General features: G+C 40.3%; 1 protein-coding gene across 3 annotated transcripts in view; it reads right to left on the reverse strand.

Annotated features, from left to right (window-relative positions):
* Nucleotides 1-2808: 2808 nt before the first annotated feature.
* The window catches only part of dnajb11 (DnaJ heat shock protein family (Hsp40) member B11), a 36425-nt gene continuing 18715 nt past the window's right edge, over nt 2809-20518 (reverse strand). For all 3 annotated transcript variants that reach the window (XM_070875973.1, XM_070875972.1, XM_070875971.1), the window contains exons 6-10: nt 20416-20498; nt 16049-16106; nt 5859-5970; nt 5461-5620; nt 2809-4426 (exon numbers count right to left, since the gene is read on the reverse strand). In XM_070875973.1, coding sequence (XP_070732074.1) covers nt 4362-4426; nt 5461-5620; nt 5859-5970; nt 16049-16106; nt 20416-20498 — 478 coding nt within the window. In that variant the 3' untranslated portion in view covers nt 2809-4361. The remainder of the gene's footprint in view (nt 4427-5460; nt 5621-5858; nt 5971-16048; nt 16107-20415; nt 20499-20518) is intronic.

Consider the following 20518-nt stretch of genomic DNA (forward strand, 5'->3'; position numbering starts at 1 on the left):
GCGACGATAAGTGACACGAGAACGCTTGTCTTTTTAGGTATAAAATAGGGTTTGCCAACTCTCCAGGATTGTCCTGGAGTCACCAGAAATTAAAAACCAATCTGGACAATGCTACAAACAACCTGGAAGAAGAAATTAAAAACATGTTTTCCCCCCATTTGAGCACTTTCATTTATTAGTTATAAATATAAAGATGGGGGGGGGGGGGGGATTCAAAGTGGGAGGTCATGTGACGAAACCTCCTGGAATATATCCAATCAGAGTTAGCAACCCTAGTGTAAAAACTTACTCAGGCTAGCTAGATTTTCCACTCATTGATTAAAACTGGACAAATAATGTAGTTAGTTAGATTGATAGGTGTCTATACACACACTTTTGTTTACAACTTTAGATTGGTAATTGCATACCAATATTGGGATCAGGGTAGCTTCAGAGTTCAGAAGGTTGTGTGTTTAAAGTCCTACTCCAGAGACTTGAGCATAAAAATATAGGTTGACATTTCAGTGAAGTACCCGAAGGAGCACTGCACCGTCAGAGGTGCAGACTTTCAGATGAGATATTAAACGTGCATGCTCAGGTGAATGTAATCGATCCCATGTCACTGTTGAAAAACAGGGAAGTTCTTCCAGTGTCCAGGCCAATATTTATTGCTCAACCAACATCATTAAACCAGATTATCTGGTCATGATTACATTGCTGCTTGTGGGACCCTGCTGTGCACAAAGTAGCTGCCACATTTCCTACATTACAATAGTGACATCAGAAGTGCTTCATTGGCTGTAAAGTGTTTTAGGATGTCCCTAGGTCATGAAACACTCTTTCTTTCTAACTTGTAACAGCATCTAAATACAAACTGAAACTAACAAGGTCCATAACAAAGTTTTTCTAAACCAGAGAGCAGCCAACTGCTACACTAATTCTAAAGTCGTTTTTAAAAAAAAAATATTTTATTATCCTCCAGTGTTTGGGGTATAGTGATTTACAAGATTAGAATTTAGGAGGGAGGAACAAGCATGTGATAAAAGACCACAAAGTCACTTTTACAGTATTGTGATGAATTTGTATCCTCAGATGCAATTCCCAATAACCAATTCAAGATTAAAAACAAGAATCATCAAAAACAGCAGGCAGCAACATGAAACTCACCACTGAGGATGGAGTAATGTAGTAACAGTTTCAGATTAGCAGCTGCGGCAGTTGTCGGCTGTGAAATGCACTAACTGGCAGGATGTGTACTTTCACGCCTGCGCAGAGCCATTAAATTTGGCCATTAAATTTTGAATGTTGAGTGCCTATTATTTCTTAAATATTTTTAAAAAATCTCTGCTTAAGTTGATAAAGTGCCTAAGTTTGGTTAATGGCAGAATCAGAGAAATTCTACAGCTAGTAATTAAATTTTAACAAGTCAATTTAAAAAAGAGAAGCTACATTTTGGTACTTCCCAATACAGTGCACAGCATAGGTTGCAGAACAACATTTGCACCATAACTTAGTTAGCAACTGCAACTGTTCAAGAGTGAGTCAATGCATTGCAATTGTTTTCACAATTATTTTGATTACAAAATATATTTAATTTTGTGGTAAATTGCAAGTACACAAATTACAACTCTACACATTTCAGTTTATGTTCAAATTTCTCATTCCCCTTCACAGTCCAATTCTATTCCACTCTGCCAGTCAGGCATCAATAAGAAGCCAAAACTTCTTTGCACCTATACTAAACTTGCAGTGTAGATAATGTATAAAGGCCTCAACTGACTAAAGTGAAGCAGAGCGAGAATTCCTCCTCCACAGAGTCACTCACTGCTTCATTCTAGTGTCAGATCAAGCCATAACACCAGGTTCAGGCTGCATTTACACTATAAATTCAGAGACAGTTGTGGCATAAATGTACCCTTCCCGAAGAGCACTAGATGGGCCAGGATTCAGTGAAATGAATTTATTTAGCCCAGGGATAATAGGAAATAGAGCTAGCAAATTATTAGATTTGTGCATAATTAAGGAATCCATAGTTTTTGAATACTTGGCTGTTTACCCCTGAAAAATGGAAGCTAGTTTTTTTCTTGAAAGACAACATGTTTATATTCACTTTCTTTCCCCATCTCCAAAGTTTAAATATTTTCTCCACTCAATCATAATTTATATATTACAGCTTAGACTCACTCCTTCCTAAAACTTGCATTGATTAGCAACAGACAATCTATGAATCAAGCATCCTTAGGTTGAAAACAAAAAATATTTATTTTCTGGCCTTGTGTTGCAAAAAATTTACCAACATATAGATTATACAACACTCATCTATTTAGTAAAAACAAAATTGTAATTTTCTCTTCTAGCAACTGAACTAGAAAAGAATAGATTGAATTTGCCTCCATGACCTCTTTGATTTGTGTGTTTGCAATTACAAGTACAGTGTGTTCAACTAGGCCATCTACTTAAAATATGTGAATTATTTTAATAAGTACATTGGAATAACACAAAATTTGTCAAAAGAAAGTGTGGTTCTGTTCATACATATATTAAAAAAATGACTGAATTTGCATAGTGGGTGCAGGCTGTGATTTAGTGTTGGTATATTTACTGTAGGATAACTTCAAAAACAACCTGGACTAGATACACCTTTGCTAAAATATCTATGGACCACCCATCATTCTGTACACCTATATTATCCAGACTTAAAGAAACTATATTTTATAAAATTTTCTTATGCACATTTAGTGATTTTAATTGTGAAAATGATATATATATTATACACACACACACAAAAGGTTTTTTGTTAAAAGAATGTCTACTTTCCACACCAAAAACTTTAAAATAAAATTTCTTTGTATTTTTGTTCAGTACTAGAAATCATGGGGAAACAGTTTATCAAACCTTGAACAGTAGAAGTTCAAAAGAAAACAATGGACTGAATTTGGAAGTACACAAATACAAGTTTTGAGAAACAATCAACCGCAACATACAGCATTTTATTGACCCAATAGCAGATCAATATTTTGCAATCCTGAACAATGAAAACAGGAATGCCAAAAACAATTGCATGCTTGTATGTTTCAATTAAATAATAATGAATAGATAACATTTTGTTTGGGTTTAATATATAAATGGAGCATCACATGAAAATACAGCTGAACTGTATTTATCCTTTCAAGCTGTGCACCTTGTCCTTTATTATATACTGAATAATGTTTTAACCAAACCCTGACTGAAGGTTCTTTCTATTCCAATTATAACATTGAAGTGTCCAATCAACATATTTGTTTGTCATTTTCTCATTGTTTTGGTATAGGTATAGCTTTGATTGGTGCTATAAAGAAAGTAGAAAAGTCCTGTCATAATGTCTGCAGAGACTAATTTAACAATGTTCTTCTCTTCCAGTAGCTGAACTATGCTAGAATCCACATTGTTTCATGTTTTTAGTCTGTACTTACACTTTTTTGGACAATCTAGTTTCAAAAACAATTGACTTCAGTACTTGATTCTCCAATTGAAACAATGCATACATAAAAATGAAATGCCTAGAACAGGAGCAATTTTCTTCCCCAATCAATTTTAGTTAATAAATTGCACGTTATAACAATGTTGTTGTTACTGTGTGCTTTTCTACAAATGTAGTATCTCCATTTGACAATTTTACTTACATGTACTGTATGCTGTACAGTAAATGATTCATTTTGCTGCAGTCAAGCTCAAACTGTTCCCTCAAAAACTAGTTTCAGAAAATTTCACAGCAATTCACAGCTCCTTTGAGTGGGAATTGATTAAACCCAAACAACACCTATCTGAGCAAAATAATGTTGTATTCTTCACATTCCATCAGAGATTACAGAAACCAATCACTCTGTAACCTCTAGAGCAATATTTGGCCACCACAACTCAAAAACATAACAGAAGTCTAAATGAAAGTACTTCTGAACAATTTCTATAAACCTGTGACAGCACTGAAATCTGTATACTTGCTTCTTACAATATTCAAAATTGAACAACCATAACACCTAACATTTTACAAGTAACAGAACATCCTTAAGGTGAAGAGAAATTTACAGTTTGCCATTTCTGCTTGGATATGAACATTTAAAGGCATCTATTCACCTTAAAATGTCAACATTTTTACTGTTCTGGCCAGAGTCAATCTTTTAGGGGGGGGGGGGGGGGCAGAAAAGAGAAAAAGGGCAAAATGTTAAAAACAAGACTATAATCTTCTTGTGCTGCTTAGAAGCAAACATACACAGATCTCAGTTTTAAAGATTATTAATTCCCTACCCTCCCCAACCCCAAAATACATTCAACATTAGAAACCTCAGATAATAAATTATTACATTTTCAGTATCACATAAAAGTTTGTTTCATTTGTGTTTACATCAATATCCCTGAAGTCCATTGTAGACTTTCTTCACTGGTCCTTGTTTGAGCAGATTCTTCATTTCTACAGGATGGAAACATACAATAATTAAACCTATTTTTGTATTCACAATCTGCATTGATTTAAGTAAACATTTTTCCAGAGTTAAGATGCACCTCAATGTGTTAGTGAACCCACACACTGCCCCCAGATTGGTAGGAATCAGATTTGCACTGACATTTCTCTACAAGAGTTACTGATTTTTGCTTAACAAAAACAAATCTAAAATTCTATGTTTAAAATAAATAAAAGGTCTATTTTCATGAATTTAAACTTTAAATATTCTAAGCAAGACATCCATCACATATCTGAATTTCACCAGTAAATTTAGATTTGCTTCATTAACAGTTAAAAACATTTAACTTGGAATAAGTGATTGCAAAGACCATCGGCAGCTTTTGTTCCTCATACAGAATTCGGTAGGACATGGGCGAATTACTGTCATATTAGCTGAAATATTATAAAGATTTAAAAAATTTTTACAGTACATTATCATGGATGGATTTAGCAGTCCAGATTGGAATATCTATTTCTGTATAAAGATCTGACAGGGTGAATTGATGCTCAGAACTCGGATGTCAAATAATCAGATTTTCTTTGGAGTGGGGGGGAGGAAGGGGTTGATAAGGAAAATTAATGCAATATCAATTGATAGAGATTGATTACCATGATTAATTACCATGATTAGTCATCAACTTCATTATTGTTGGTCTTTTTCGTCTAGCAATTCCTAATTTCCTCCCTTTGAATCTTGTGAATGATCCTGTGGTGGAGCTACACCCACCAATGAACAGTACTGGAGACAGGTGAAAAAGGATGTAATGGAGTAGGGCAAAGAGTAAAACAAATATCATTTGACCAAAATGACACAGCAGGGACCTGACTTTCAGCTACTTCCTTACTTTCCCCAGTCAGTGACAGCAATATGTATTTGTATGTGAATATTGAGAAAAGAAAAAAGGAATGTGTCATTATAGGTCAGTTTAGAATTTAGCCACAGTAAAATACGGATGTTGTTTGACAGCAGAAAGGAAACAATTTAACAAATTAATACTTGCCCTCCTTCTGATCATCAGTAAGTTGTTCCTTGGGGAAATCTACATCAAATGTTATTATTAGGGAGCCTCTAATATTGTTGTTGTCAAAGTTTGGCAGCCCCTCTCCTTTCTTCCATAGTTTTGCACCTGGTTTTGTAATCTTGTCTCTAACTACGTGGACCTGAGAAAAGATGCAATAGAATCAAAAATTTTATAACGAGATAAACATTAAACTTCCAAATACAAGCTTACAATCACAGAAATCAGCATGACAGATTTAATTGTGAACACGATTACCAGAATGGTCTATAACTGTACTAATTTGTCATAAATCACCAAGCACAAAGTTCTCTAGTCTCAATAAAGACAATTCTGATTCATGTTAACAAAAAGCTATGTATCAACTACAATCTTCTTACCTTGTGACCATCCAAATGAGAAATAGCCATTTCAAAACCGATCAGTGCTTCCACTAACGAAATTGTGACATTAGTGTAGAGGTCATCACCCCGTCTCTCAAATACTGGGTGCCTAAAACAAAGGAAAATTACTAATGAGAACAAAACTAGTTTTTAATTAAAGAATTTCTTAGTATAATTTAGTACAGTATCTTCAATTATAGCAATGGCAACATTTTTGCAAACACAAGTCTTTAATCTAGCCTGCACCACAGTTCAGATATCACACCTCCAAATATGAAAAAGAGAGAAAGTTATACAATTCCTGCTGGCTCTTTTTCAGACTTCAATAAACTGGTTATTTGCCAAGGGCGAGAGCTGGAGATTTGCATGCAACTACCAATCATTCCTCAACAATTACTCTCTAATCCACTGTGCTGTGAGACTCTTTATCCAACATTAAGGGCCCAAGTTTCCACACGATAACAAACGGGTGCCCCTCCGAGCTGGGCGCCCGTTGTTCGCGCCGCAAAAAAAACCGCACGATTCTGGAGCGCCCTGCAGAATCTACCACTCGCGCCGATTTTGTAAGTGGGAGGGGGCGGGTACCATTTAAATTAGTTTTTTTCCTGCCGGCAACCCTGCGCGTTGGAGCGTTCGCGCACGCGCAGCCATCAGCACTGAGGCTTCTTGCAGCAGTGAGAAGGCTGCAGGACGCCTCAGAAAGTTGAGGCAGCCGTTTCCCTCCCCCCCCGGGAGTAATAATGATATGATGATCATCCTCCTCCTCATCCTCATCCTCATCCTCCACCACCACCACCACCCCGCCAGCGGGAACGAACGGCTGCCTCCTTCCTCCTTCCTCCTTCCTCCTTCCTCCTTCCTCCTTCCTCCTTCCTCCTTCCTCCTTCCTCTCCTCTGGCTGAAGCACTTTCACACAGGTAGGAAGATGGTTTATTTAATCTTTTCTTTGCTTATAAATGTTTATTCAGGTTGGATTTATTTGTATAAGTATAAATAAGGATTTATTATAGAATTTAATGACTTCCCTCCCACCCCCTCCTCCTCGTTCTGGATGCCTAATTTGTAACCTGTGCCTGATTTTTTTTAATGTGTAGACAAGGTTTTTTCAGTTCTACAAAAATCTTCACTTGCTCCATTCTAAGTTAGTTTGGAGTACGTTTTCACTGTGGAAACTTTGAAATCAGGCGTCAGTGGCCGGACACGCCCCCTTTTGAAGAAAAAATTCTGTTCCAAAATGAAACTGTTCTAACTGACTAGAACTGCAGGAATAAAAATGTGGAGAATTGCGATTTCTAAGATAGTCCGTTCTCCACCAGTTGCTCCTAAAAATCAGGCGCAAATCATGTGGAAACTTGGGACCAAAGTGCTTGATAAATAAATAATTCAACTCAGAATCATACCACACAAGAGATCATTTGGCCCAGTGTGTCTGTGCAGCTCTTTGAAAGTACTATCCAATTAGTCCTACTCCCCTGCTCTTTCCCAATAGCCCTGCAAGTTTCTCCTTTTCAAGTATTTATTCAATTTCCTTTTGAAAGTATATATTGAACCTGCTTCAATCACCCTTTCAGGCAGTGTATTCCTGATCAGAACAACTCGCTGCGTAAAACAAATTCTAATTTCCCCCCTGGATTTTTTTGCCAGTTATCTTAAATCTGTGTCCTCTGGTTACTAACCCTCCTGCCAGTAGAAACAGTTATTTCCTATCTACTCTATCAAAACCCCTCAATTTTAAGCATCTCTATTAAATCTCCCCTTAACTGTCTCTGCTCCAAGGAGAATAATCCGTGCTTTTCTAGTCTCTCCACATAACTGAAGTCCCTCATCCCTGATACCATTCTGGTAAAATTGCCTCTACACCCTTTCCAAGGCTTTGACATCCTTCCAAAAGTATGGTGCCCAGAATGGGACACAATTCTCTGCTGCGACCTAACCAGTGATTCATAAAGGTTTAGCATAGCTTCCTTCCTTTTGTATGCGCTTCTATTTATAAAGCCAAGGATCTTGTATGCTTTAAAAAATATATAAATAAAAACAGCCATGTCAACTTTTCCTGCCACTTTCAAAGATGTATGTATATACAAACATAGAAAATAGGTGCAGGAGTAGGCCATTCGGTCCTTCGGGCCTGCACCACTATTCAATAAGATCATGCTGATCATTCACCTCAGTACCCCTTTCCTGCTTTCTCTCCATACTCCTTGATCCCTTTAGCCGTAAGGGCCATATCTAACTCCCTCTTGAATATATCTAACGAACTGGCATCAACAACTCTCTGCGGAAGAGAATTCCACAGGTTAACAACTCTGAATGAAGAAGTTTCTCCTCATCTCGGTCCTAAATGGTTTACCCCTTATCCTTAGACTGTGTCCCCTGGTTCTGGACTCCTCCAACATTGGGAACATTCTTCCTGCATCTAACCTGTCCAGTCCCATCAGAATTTTATATGTTTCTATGAGATCCCCTCTCATTCTTCTAAACTCCAGTGAATACAGGTCCAGTTGATCCAGTCTCTCCTCATATGTAAGTCCTGCCACCCCGGGAATCAGTCTGGTGAACGTTCGCTGAGCTCCTTCAATAGCAAGAACGTCCTTCCTCAGATTAGGAGACCAAAACTGAAAACAATATTCCAGGTGAGGCCTCACCAAGGCCCTGTACAGCTGCAGCAAGACCTCCTTGCTCCTATACTCAAATCCCCTAGCTATGAAGGCCAACATGCCATTTGCCTTCTTCACCACCAGCTGCACCTGCATGCCAACCTTCAATGACTGATGTACCATGACATCTAGGTCTCGTTGCACCTCCCCTTTTCCTAATCTGCCACCATTCAAATAATATTCTGCCATCATGTTTTTGCCACCAAAGTGGATAACCTCATTTATCCACATTATACTGCATCTGCCATGCATTTGCCCACTCACCTAACCTGTCCAAGTCACCCTGCAACCTCTTAGCATCCTCCTCACAGCTCACACCGCCACCCAGCTTAGTGTCATCTGCAAACTTGGAGATATTACATTCAATTCCTTCATCTAAATCATTGATGTATATTGTAAATAGCTGGGGTCCCAGCACTGAGCCCTGCGGCACCCCACTAGTCACTGCCTGCCATTCTGAAAAGGACCCGTTTATCCCTACTCTCTGCTTCCTGTCTGCCAACGTTCTCTATGGTCTTGCACCCTCTTTGAAATTGTACCATTTAACTTATATTGTCTCCACTCATTATTTCTTTCAAAATGCATCACTTCACACTTCTCTGGATTAAATTTCATCCGTCATGTGTCTGCCCATCTTCCTGAAGTCTGCTACTATCCTCTTCACTGTTTACTACAACAATTTGCACCTTAATGTTGTAAAAATGACCCAAAACACTTCATAGGAGCGTTATCAAACAACATGTGACACTGAGCCACACAAGGAGCTATTAGGGCAGATTGGTCAGAGGTAGGTTTTAAGGAGCATTTTAAAGCAAGAAAGAAAGGTAGAGAGGCAGGCAGAGGGAATTCAAGAGCTTCGGGCCTTGCCAGCTGAAGGTACAGCCACCAATGGTGGAGCGATTAAAATTGGGGATGTTCAAAAGGCCAGGATTAGTGGAATGCAGAGATCTTGGGGGTGGTTGTAGGGCTGGAGGAGATTAGAGATAGGGAGAAGCAAGGCCATGGAGAGATTTGAAAACAAAAATGAGAATTTTTTAAATCGAGATGTTGCTTACCCAGGAGCCAACGTAGGCCAGCAGGCACAGGGGAGATGCGAGAGCAGGACTTGGTGCGAGTTAAGATACGGGCAGCAGAGTTTTGGATTATCATGGTACATGTCGGTACCAACGATATAGGTAAGAAGAGGGAAGAAGTCCTACAAGCTGAATTTAGGGAGCTAGGCATTAAATTAAAAAGTAGGACCTCAAAGGTAGTAATCTCTGGATTGCTACCAGTGCCACATGCTAATCAGAGTAGAGGGAGCAGGATAGTTAGAATTAATACGTGGCTTGAGCAGTGGTGCAAGAGGGAGGGATTCAAATTCCTGGGACATTGGAACCAGTTCTGGGGGAAGTGGGACCTGTACAAAAGGGACGGTCTGCACTTGGGCAGGACTGGAACTGATGTCCTGGGGGTAACATTTGCTGATGCAGTTCGGGAGTGTTTAAATTAATATGGCAGGGGGATGGGAACCTTTGCAGCGAGACGGGGCAAAGTAATATGGAGTCAGAAACAGATGGTAGAAAGGTAAAAAGCAATAGTGGAAGGCCGAATAAACAAAGGCAAGAAACAATAAGGGCCACACTACATCATAATTCTAAAAGGACAAAGGGTGTTAAAAAAACAAGCCTGAAGGCTTTCTGTCTTAATGCAAGTAGTATCCGTAATAAGGTGGATGAATTACCTGTGCAAATAGCTGTTAACAAATATGATGTGATTGGGATTACAAAGACGTGGCTCCAAGATGATTAGGGCTGGGAACTCGACATCCAAGGGTATTCAACATTCAGGAAGGATAGAATAAAAGGAAAAGGAGGTGGGGTAGCATTGCTGGTTAAAGAGGAGATTAATGCAATAGTTGGGAAGGACATTAGCTTGGATGATGTGGAATCTATATGGATAGAGCTGCAGAACACCAAAGGGCAAAATATATTAGTGGGAGTTGTGTACAGACCTCCAAACAGTAGTAGTGATGTTGGGGAGGGCATCAAACAGAAAATTAGGGGTGCATACAATAAAGGTGCAGCAGTTATAATGGGTGACTTTAATATGCATATAGATTGGGCTAACCAAACTGGAAGCAATACGGTGGAGGAGGATTTCTTGGAGTGCATAAGGGATTGTTTTCTAGACCAATATATCGAGGAACCAACTAGGGAGGAGGCCATCTGAGACTGGGTGTTGTGTAATGAGAGGGGATTAATTAGCAATCTCGTTGTGCGAGGCCCCTTGGGGAAGAGTGACCATAATATAGTGGAATTCTACATTAGGATGGAGAATGAAACAGTTAATTCAGAGACCATGGTCCAGAACTTAAAGAAGGGTAACTTTGAAGGTATGAGGCGTGAATTGGCTAGGGTAGATTGGCGAATGATACTTAAGGGGTTGACAGTGGATGGGCAATAGCAGACATTTAGAGACCGCATGGATGAACTACAACAATTGTACATCCCTGTCTGGCGTAAAAATAAAAAAGGGAAGGTGGCTCAACCGTGGCTATCATGGGAACTCAGGGATAGTATTAAAGCCAAGGAAGTGGCATACATATTGGCCAGAAATAGCAGTGAACCCGGGGACTGGGAGAAATTTAGAACTCAGCAGAGGAGGACAAAGGGTTTGCTTAGGGCAGGGAAAATAGAGTACGAGAGAAAGCTTGCAGGGAACATTAAGACGGACTGCAAAAGCTTCTATAGATATGGAAAGAGAAAAAGGTCATAACAGCGAATAAAGAAATGGCTCACCAATTGACCAAGTACTTTGGTTCGGTATTCACTAAGGAGGACACAAACAGCCTTCCGGATATAAAAGGGGTCAGAGGGTCTAGTAAGAAGGAGGAACTGAGGGAAATCCTTATTAGTCGTGAAATTGTGCTGGGGAAATTGATGGGATTGAAGGCCGATAAATCCCCAGGGCCTGATGGTCTGCATCCCAGAGTACTTAAGGAGGTAGCCTTGGAAATAGCGGATGCATTGACAGTCATTTTCCAACATTCCATAGACTCTGGATCAGTTCCTATCGAGTGGAGGGTAGCCAATGTAACCCCACTTTTTAAAAAAGGAGGGAGAGAGAAAACAGGGAATTATAGACCGGTCAGCCTGACATCGGTAGTGGGTAAAATGATGGAATCAATTATTAAGGATGTCATAGCAGCGCATTTGGAAAGAGGTGACATGATAGGTCCGAGTCAGCATGGATTTGTGAAAGGGAAATCATGCTTGACAAATCTTCTGGAATTTTTTGAGGACGTTTCCAGTAGAGTAGACAAGGGAGAACCAGTTGATATGGTGTATTTGGACTTTCAGAAGGCTTTCGACAAGGTTCCACACAAGAGATTAATGTGCAAAGTTAAAGCACATGGGATTGGGGGTAGTATGCTGACGTGGATTGAGAACTAGTTGGCAGACAGGAAGCAAAGAGTAGGAGTAAATGGGTACTTTTCAAAATTGCAGGCAGTGACTAGTGATGTACCGCAAGGTTCTGTGCTGGGGCCCCAGCTGTTTATATTGTACATTAATGATTTAGACGAGGAGATTAAATGTAGCATCTCCAAATTTGCGGATGACACTAAGTTGGGTGGCAGTGTGAGCCGCGAGGAGGATGCTCTGAGGCTGCAGAGTGACTTGGATAGGTAGGCAAGTGGGCAAATGTATGGCAGATGAAGTATATTGTGGATAAATGTGAGGTTATCCACTTTGGTGGTAAAAACAGAAAGACAGACTATTATCTGAATGGTGACAGATTAGGAAAAGGGGAGGTGCAACGAGACCTGGGTGTCATGGTACATCAGTCATTGAAGGTTGGCATGCAGGTACAGCAGGCGGTTAAGAAAGCAAATGGCATGTTGGCCTTCATAGCGAGAGGATTTGAGTACAGGGGCAGGGAAGTGTTACTACAGTTGTACAGGGCCTTGGTGACGCCACACCTGGAGTATTGTGTACAGTTTTGGTCTCCTAACTTGAGGAAGGACATTCTTGCTATTGAGGGAGTTCAGCAAAGGTTCACCAGACTGATTCCCGGGATGGCGGGACTGACATATCAAGAAAGACTGGATCAACTGGGCTTGTATTCACTGGAGTTCAGAAGAGTGAGAGGAGATATCATAGAAACATTTAAAATTCTGACGGGTTTAGACAGGTTAGATGCAGGAAGAATGTTCCCAATGTTGGGGGAGTCCAGAACCAGGGGACACAGTCTAAGGATAAGGAGTAAACCATTTAGGACCGAGATGAGGAGAAACTTCTTCATCCAGAGAGTGGTGAACCTGTGCAATTCTCTACCACAGAAAGTTGTTGAGGCCAATTCACTAAATATATTCAAAAAGGAGTTGGATGTAGTCCTTATCACTAGGGGGATCAAGGGGTATGGCGAGAAAGCAGGAATGGAGTACTGAAGTTGCATGTTCAGCCATGAACTCATTGAATGACGGTGCAGGCTCGAAGGGCTGAATGGCCTATTCCTGCACCTATTTTCTATGTTTCTAGGTTTCTATCTCATTTATGGAGGGTAGAACTGTGTCGGCTGGCCAAGAATGCATTGAAATAGTCAAGTATAGAGGTAACAACGGCATGGATGAGGGTTTCAGCAACAGATAAACTGAGGGCGATGTTACTGAGGTGGAATTAGGCAGTTATAGTGATGGCATGGGAATGTGGTAGGAAGCTCATATCGGGGTCAAATGTAACACCAGATTGCAAACAGTCTGGTTCAGCCTCAGGCAGTTGCCAGGGAGCGGGATGAAGTTGATAGGAAGGGAACAGAGTTTGTGGCAGGGACCAAAGACAATGGCTTCAGTCTTCCCAATATTAAATTGGAGGAAATTTATACTCATCCAGCACTGGATTTCAGACAAGCAGTCTGACAATTTAGAGACAATGGAGGGGTCGAGAGAGGTGGAAGCGAGGTATAGCTGTATATCGTCAGCGTACATGTGAAAAATGACTGTTTATGGATGATGCCGAAGGACAGCATGTAGATCAAAAATAGGAGGGGGCGAAGGATAGATCTTTGGGGGACACCAGAGGTAACGATACGTTAGCGGGGCGAGAAGCCATTGCAGGTGATTCTCTGGCTTTGACTGGATAGCTAAGAATGGAACTAGGCGAACACAGTCCCACCCAGCTGGACGATGGTGGAGAGGCGATGGAGCAGAATTGTGGTCAACTGTGTCAAAGGCTGCAGACAGGTAGAGAAGGGAGAGGACGGATAGTTTACCTTTGTCACAGTTAACTAGGATATCATTTGTGACTTTGGCAAGAGCCATTCGGTACTTTGCCAGAGGCAGAAAGCTAATTGGTGGGATTTAAACATGGAGTTCCAGGAAAGACTGGCATGGATTTGGGATGCGACAACACGTCCAAGGACTTTGGAGAGGAAAGGGAGATTGGAGATGGGGCGGGAATTTGCAAGGATGGAGGAATCAAGGTTTTTTTTTGGGGGGGGGAGGGGGGGGGGGGGATGGTGGTTTTGAGGAGAGGTGTAATGACGGAAGATTTGAAGGCGAGGGGGACAATATCCGAGAGGAGAGAGAACCGTTAACAATATCAGCTAACATGAGAATCAGGAAGGGAAGTAGGGTGGTTAGCAGTTTAGTGGGAATAGGGTCGAGAGAGCAGGAGTTGGGTCTCATCGACAAGGTGAGACTGGAGAGGGCAGATGGGGAGATGGGAGAAAATCAGAGAAACGACATTTCCAAACTTTGTTATGTGAAAACTATGAAAATTATACCCCCTATACCACAGTCCAGGTCATTAATATACATCAATGAGTCAGAACTTTCTTCAACTCAGGATGAGTAAAACCAAAGCCCTTCTGTTCATCTCCCACCAACAAAAGAAAATTAATACTCAAAGCTTGCAATTTTGCCTCTTCCCTGGTTGCTCACACAGGCCAAATCCAACAATGTGCAAAGCTGGCATCCTGAATGACTTGGAGCAGAGATTAAAACCCATATCATAGACATCACAAAGACCACCTACTTACACAGCTCTGCAACATTATCTTCCTCTGCCCTTGCTGCACGCTTGCTGCAAAAACCTTCATCCACATCTTCATCACCTCTTCTCAATCACCTGAGTTTCACCCCAAATGAACTCCAACTCTTGCAAAACTCCACCGACCTCAATCGGCTTCCATTCTTCAATTTACTTAATTCAAAATCCTCATTATTACAAATCCTTCCATGGCCTCAGCGTTCCCTACCGTTGCAGCTTGCTCCAGCACGGTGTACCAGGAGGTGCCCTCTGCTCTTCCAATTCTGACTTTGTGAATCCTGTCCCACACATTTGATGGTAGAGCCTTCAGCTATCTCAGCCCTACACACAAACTCTCTTTCTAAACTCTTCACTTTTCTAACTATCTGGCCACTTTCAAAAGCCTTCTCTTTGACCATGCCTTTGGTCATTCCCCTTCCCACTCTTCTAACCTGTTCTGTTGGTTATTTGCCCTTATTTTAAGTGACTTGCTAGCTTAATGGTGCTATATAAATGCAAGTTGTTGTAATTGATCTCATAATGGCCCTACATAGAGTGCTTCAGCAGTGGCTTAAAGAGACAGGCCATATTAAAGGCAGCTCAATAGCAACAGCTAAACATCACAACAGATCCTATATTATTCATGTTCAATGCCATGGGAGATGAGCTCTTTTTTTTTAAAACAAAGAAAAGTTAGATGTTGATCACTCTTTCAGTTAGGAGTGAAGCCATCAGAGGTAGAGAGTTTACACTAGCAATTTCCCTAAATGATTGCCCCAGAGGATATTCACTTCTAGATACAAAGTTGAACCATCGACGTATGCACTTCTATTATAATGGATACTGCTTAGCATACTTACTGTAACAACTATTTTGTTGGGTATATAGCAAGACATTCATGTAACATTTAGTGTGGATACAGATGGGAAACATTTTCAATTGCTTACACAGTTTATCGTACTGGTAAATTAATTCAGGATTATGTAACAATTATGGATTTTTGTACAAAATAAAAGTCTTTGAAGGTTCCAACAAGATGGTATTTCATTAAATTGCTGCAATAAAACATGTCTTCTTCACTCAGAGTTGTGAACCTGTGGAATTCTCTACCACAGAGTTGTTGATGCCAGTTCATTAGATATATTCAAGAGGGAGTTAGATATGGCCCTTATGGGTAAAGGGATCAAGGGGTATGGAAAGAAAGCAGGAAAGGGGTACTGAAGTGAATGATCAGCCATGATCTTATTGAAGGGCCGAATGGCCTACTCCTGCACCTATTTTCTATGTTTCTATGTCATCTAGTGATCTGACGAGATCTGCATCAATTCAGCAGGCAAGTTTGAAGAAGCTTTAAACTTCGGATTGAAAGTTGCAGGGTGAGGAGTCCAACCCTCTACCACCAGAGCTTCTTGGCTGTCCTTATTTTTGTATGAAAAAGAAAATGACTAGCTGGGACAAAAAAGGAAATTCACTACTTGGATCATTAATCTTGTATAGAGAAGTAAATCAAAGAATTTCTCACTTTAAAACCTTTATTCTGAATTTCAGATCCCCAGGTTCTCCGTCTATGTGAGGTTCACCTGTACAGAAAACAGAATGTACAACTTCATCTCCACACAATAAAGGTATCAGTTTTATAAATACCAAAACCACTTGCTGAAACCAATTTAGAAATACAGTTTTTGCCAGCATTTTACAAAACCAAAAAAGGAGTTGAACCCAGTATTGGATTTTTTCTTTTACACAAGTTTGTTTTTACAGACACATGTGCATACATCTTTGTCCTAATGAAACTTTTGGTACAGCTTAAGTGCCAGTGCTCTCAACAGAGTGAGCAGGTCATGACTTCAAGCCCCATTTTAGTACATAAACTAGGCTGATACTTCAGGGACTGCTGCATTGTCAGAAGTGGCATCTGTCGGATGAGATGTTAAACTAAGGCCCTGACCTGTCTGCCTCTTCAGGTGGATGTAAAAGATCTCATGGCACTATTCAAATAAGAGCAGGCAAACTCTCCTGCGTCTTAGCCAATATTTAATCCCTCCACAAGCACCACCAGAACAGATTAGCTCATCATTTATCTCACTGCAGTTTGTGGGACCTTGTTGCGGGCAAACTGACTACCACATTACCTACATAAAAACAGGGACTACATTTCAAAAGTAATTAATTGGCTGTGAAGCACTTTGGGACATTGAGAATGTGAAAGGTGATATATAAATGTAAATTACTCTTATTTATATTACTGGGACATTATGCACCTGTATAATTTTCTTTACACTCATGCTCAAAAAGAATCGGGACTCCAATGAGAAACAAACCTCATTACAGTTGAAGATTACTAGTGGCTCAGAAGCTGGAGTAGTGGAACACTGAATTCACTACCACCAGCCCAGTACAAATTTGAGCTTCAACAGATATTCAATCTTCTTCTCCTATTTTTGCCAGATTTCAATTAGGTTGAGACACACACAATTTGCCTGGTTTTCATCAGACTGGATAAGTGATTAATATTTAGATACACAAAGTGGTTCCCATTAGTCCACAGCTCTTCACAGATTAGGTTCCTTTTTATGGTGACGTTTTATGCTGTAATCTAGAACCAGTATTTTAATGTGTAATTCCAGTTTACCATCACTGACGTTAATTTAAAAAAAAATCTACATTAAGCACAGAGTTTGAAAAACACTGGTCCGGAATCGCAACCGCCCCCCCCTGCTGCCGCACATCAGAAGAGGAGAAATGGATGCCAAACAGTAATAGAAGAGGTGACCCGAAAGTATAATTGAATAGATCGTTTTTAAGGGGATTTTGAAGGCAGAGAAAAAGTAGCACCGGGAAGGGGTTTAGGAAGGGAACACCAGAGAGTAGGGTTGAGACAACTGAATGCCCTTCCATTGGTGGTGGAGCAATGTCAGGGCAAGATCACAGTAGGTTAAAGGCTCCTGGAGCAGGAGCAGACTGAAGTGAGCTGGAACAGGTAGGGAAGGGCAAGCTGTGGGGGGATTTGTAAATTCAGTATGTTGAGGAACGACTGGAGATCAGCAAGGGCATCGCAATAGGCAAGCAGGTACAGATCTGGATACAGTCGGCAGAGTTTTGAATACTGGAGCTCAGGACACCAGTGGTGGCAGCATTTGGGAAATAGAAGCAAGAAACAACTAAAGTATGAATAAAAATTTCTCAGTGACGGGTAAATGAGTTCGAGAGTGATGTACTGAAATCCGAAACTAGAGTATTAAATTTAAATAAAGCCAATTACATAGGTATGAGGGGCGGGTTGATGGTAGATAAGCAATGGCGAACATTTAAAGAAATACTTAATAATTCTCAACGAATGAACATTGTATTGAGAAATAAAAACTGCACAGGAGAAGTGATCCATTCTTGGCTAACTAAAGAGGTTAAGGATAATATTAGATTTAAAAAAAAAGAGGGTTATAATGTTGCCAAGAGTAGTAAGACTGAGGATTGGGAGAGTTTTAGAAACCAGCAAAGGATGACCAGAAAATTGAGAGAAAAAAATAGAATGAGAGTAAACTAGCAAGAAATATAAAAATAGATTGTAAGAGCTTCTACAAGTATGTAAAAAGGAGGAGAGGAGCAAAAGGTAAACATGGGCCCCTTAGAGGCTGAGACAGGAGAAATTACAATGGGGAATAAGGAAATGGCATAAACATTAAACAAATATTTTATATCTGTCTTCATAGTAGAAGACAAAAAAACATAGTGAGGAAGCAAGGGTCTAATGAGAGTGAGGAACTTGGAGTAATTAATATTAGTAAGGAAAAAGTATTGGAGAAATTAATGGGACAACAAGCCAACAAATTTCCTGGACCTGATGGGTTACATCATAGGGTTCTAAAAGAAGTGGCTGCAGAGATAGTAGATGCATTGGTTGCGATCTTCCAGAATTCCATAGACGGACTCAGTGGATTGGAAGGTAGCAAAAGTAACCCTGCTATTCAAGAAAGGAGGGAGAGAGAAAACAGGGAACTACAAGCTTGTCAGGAAAATGCTGGAATCCATTATTAAAGAAGTGGTAACAGGGCACTTAGAAAATTAATATGTTAACATGGTTTTATGAACAGGAAATCATGTTTGACAAATCTATTAGTTACATTCTCAAAAAACTCTAACGGTAGATAAAAGTGGATACAGTATATTTGGATCTTCAAAAGGCATTCAATAAGATGCCACTCGAAAGGTTGTTACTCAAGGGCTCATGGGGTTGGGGTGATATATTAGCATGGATAGACGTTTGATTAAAGGACAGAAAACAGTAGGAATAAATTTGTCACTTTCAGGTTGGCAGGCTGTTACTAATGGGATGCTGCAAGTAACAGTGCTGGGCCTCAGCTATTTACGATCTATATTAATGACTTAGATGAAGAGATTGAGTGTAATGTATCTAAGTTTGCTGATGATACAAAGCCAAGTGGGAAAGTAAGCTGTAAGGAGGACACCAAGAGGCTGCAAAGGGATATAAACAGGTTAAGTGAGTGGGCAAGAAGATGGCAGATGGAGTATAAGGTGAGGTTATTCACTTTGTTAGGAAGAATAGAAAAACAGAATTAAAAAAAAAAAAATGGTGAGCAACTATTAAATGCTGGTGTTCAGAGGGATTTGATTGTCTTTGTACATGAAACACAGGAAGTTAAAATGAAGGCACAGCAAGCAATTAGGAAGGCAAATGGTATGTTAGCCTTTACAGCAAGGGGGTTGGAGTACAAGAGTAAGGAAGTCTTGCTTCAATTGTACAGGGCTTTGGTGAGACCACACCTGGAGCAATATGTACAATTTTGGACTCCGTACCGAAGAAAAAACTTGCCTTCGAGGGTGTGCAACGAGGGTTTATTAGATTGATTCCTAGGATGAATAGGGCTGTCCTATGATGACAGATTGAGTAGAATGGGCCTTTACTGTCTGGAGTTTAGAAGAATGAGGTGTGATCTCATTGAAATATACAATATTCTGAGGGGGCTTGACAGGGTAGATGCTGGAATGCTGTTTCCCCTGGCTGGAGAGTCAAGAACTAGGAGGCGTAGTCCCAGGATAAGGGGTTGGCCATTTAGGACGGAGATGTGGAGATATTTCTTCACTCAAAGGGTTGTGAATCTTTGGATTTCTCTACCACTGAGGGCTGTGGATGCTGAGTCATTGAGTAAATTCAAGGCTGAGATCAATAGATTTTTGAATTCTAAGGGAATCATGGAATATGGGGATCAGGCAGGAAAGTAGAGTTGAGGTCGAAGATCAGCCATGATCTTATTGAATGGCGGAGCATGATTGAGGGGCCATATGGCCTACTCCTGCTCCTATTTCTTTCTTATGTTCTAAAGTAAAAGGTACAATGCACAATATTGTGCAGATGGAATTAAGCAGTTTTGGTGACAGATGAGAAATAGGATTTGAAACTCAGCACACCCAGGGTTATAAGCTGTCTGGTTTTGCCTCAACAAGCAACTGGGAAGGAGAACGGAATTTGTTTGGTGGAAGTCAAATCAAGTGGCTGAAATCTCCCCAATGTTAGGTTGGAGGAGTTCTGGTTCATCTACAATCTGATGTCGGATAAGCATGGAGGAGAAGCAGTTTGCCCACTAGGCCAGCCTTCCAAGCAACATTGCAGCCCTTGACCCCTCTTTTAAAGATGAAGTGACAGGAAAAGACAGAAATAGGGCTTCTTGCTGCCCAGCAAATCTTGAGGTACTAAGCAGGTTATCATATCCTTTAGTTTCAAACAAACAAAAGCCACCAGTCAGTGTAAAGTCCCTTACCATCCCATTACTTTGAAAGGCATGCCTTAATAACAATAGCCAAGGAGCTCCCTTGCAGCCCACTGTTCAGCACTGACTTGAATGGGGCCAAATTTAGTATCCTACAACATACCTTCTCCAATGAAAGGATACTCCATTCCATCCCTAACACCAGGTTCTATCTCCACCTCAAGTGTCCTCTCCTCATTTACAAGCCTAAAATTTAAAACAGAAAA

Source organism: Pristiophorus japonicus, chromosome 3, assembly GCF_044704955.1.
Source record: "Pristiophorus japonicus isolate sPriJap1 chromosome 3, sPriJap1.hap1, whole genome shotgun sequence".
NCBI classification, from domain to species: domain Eukaryota; kingdom Metazoa; phylum Chordata; class Chondrichthyes; family Pristiophoridae; genus Pristiophorus; species Pristiophorus japonicus.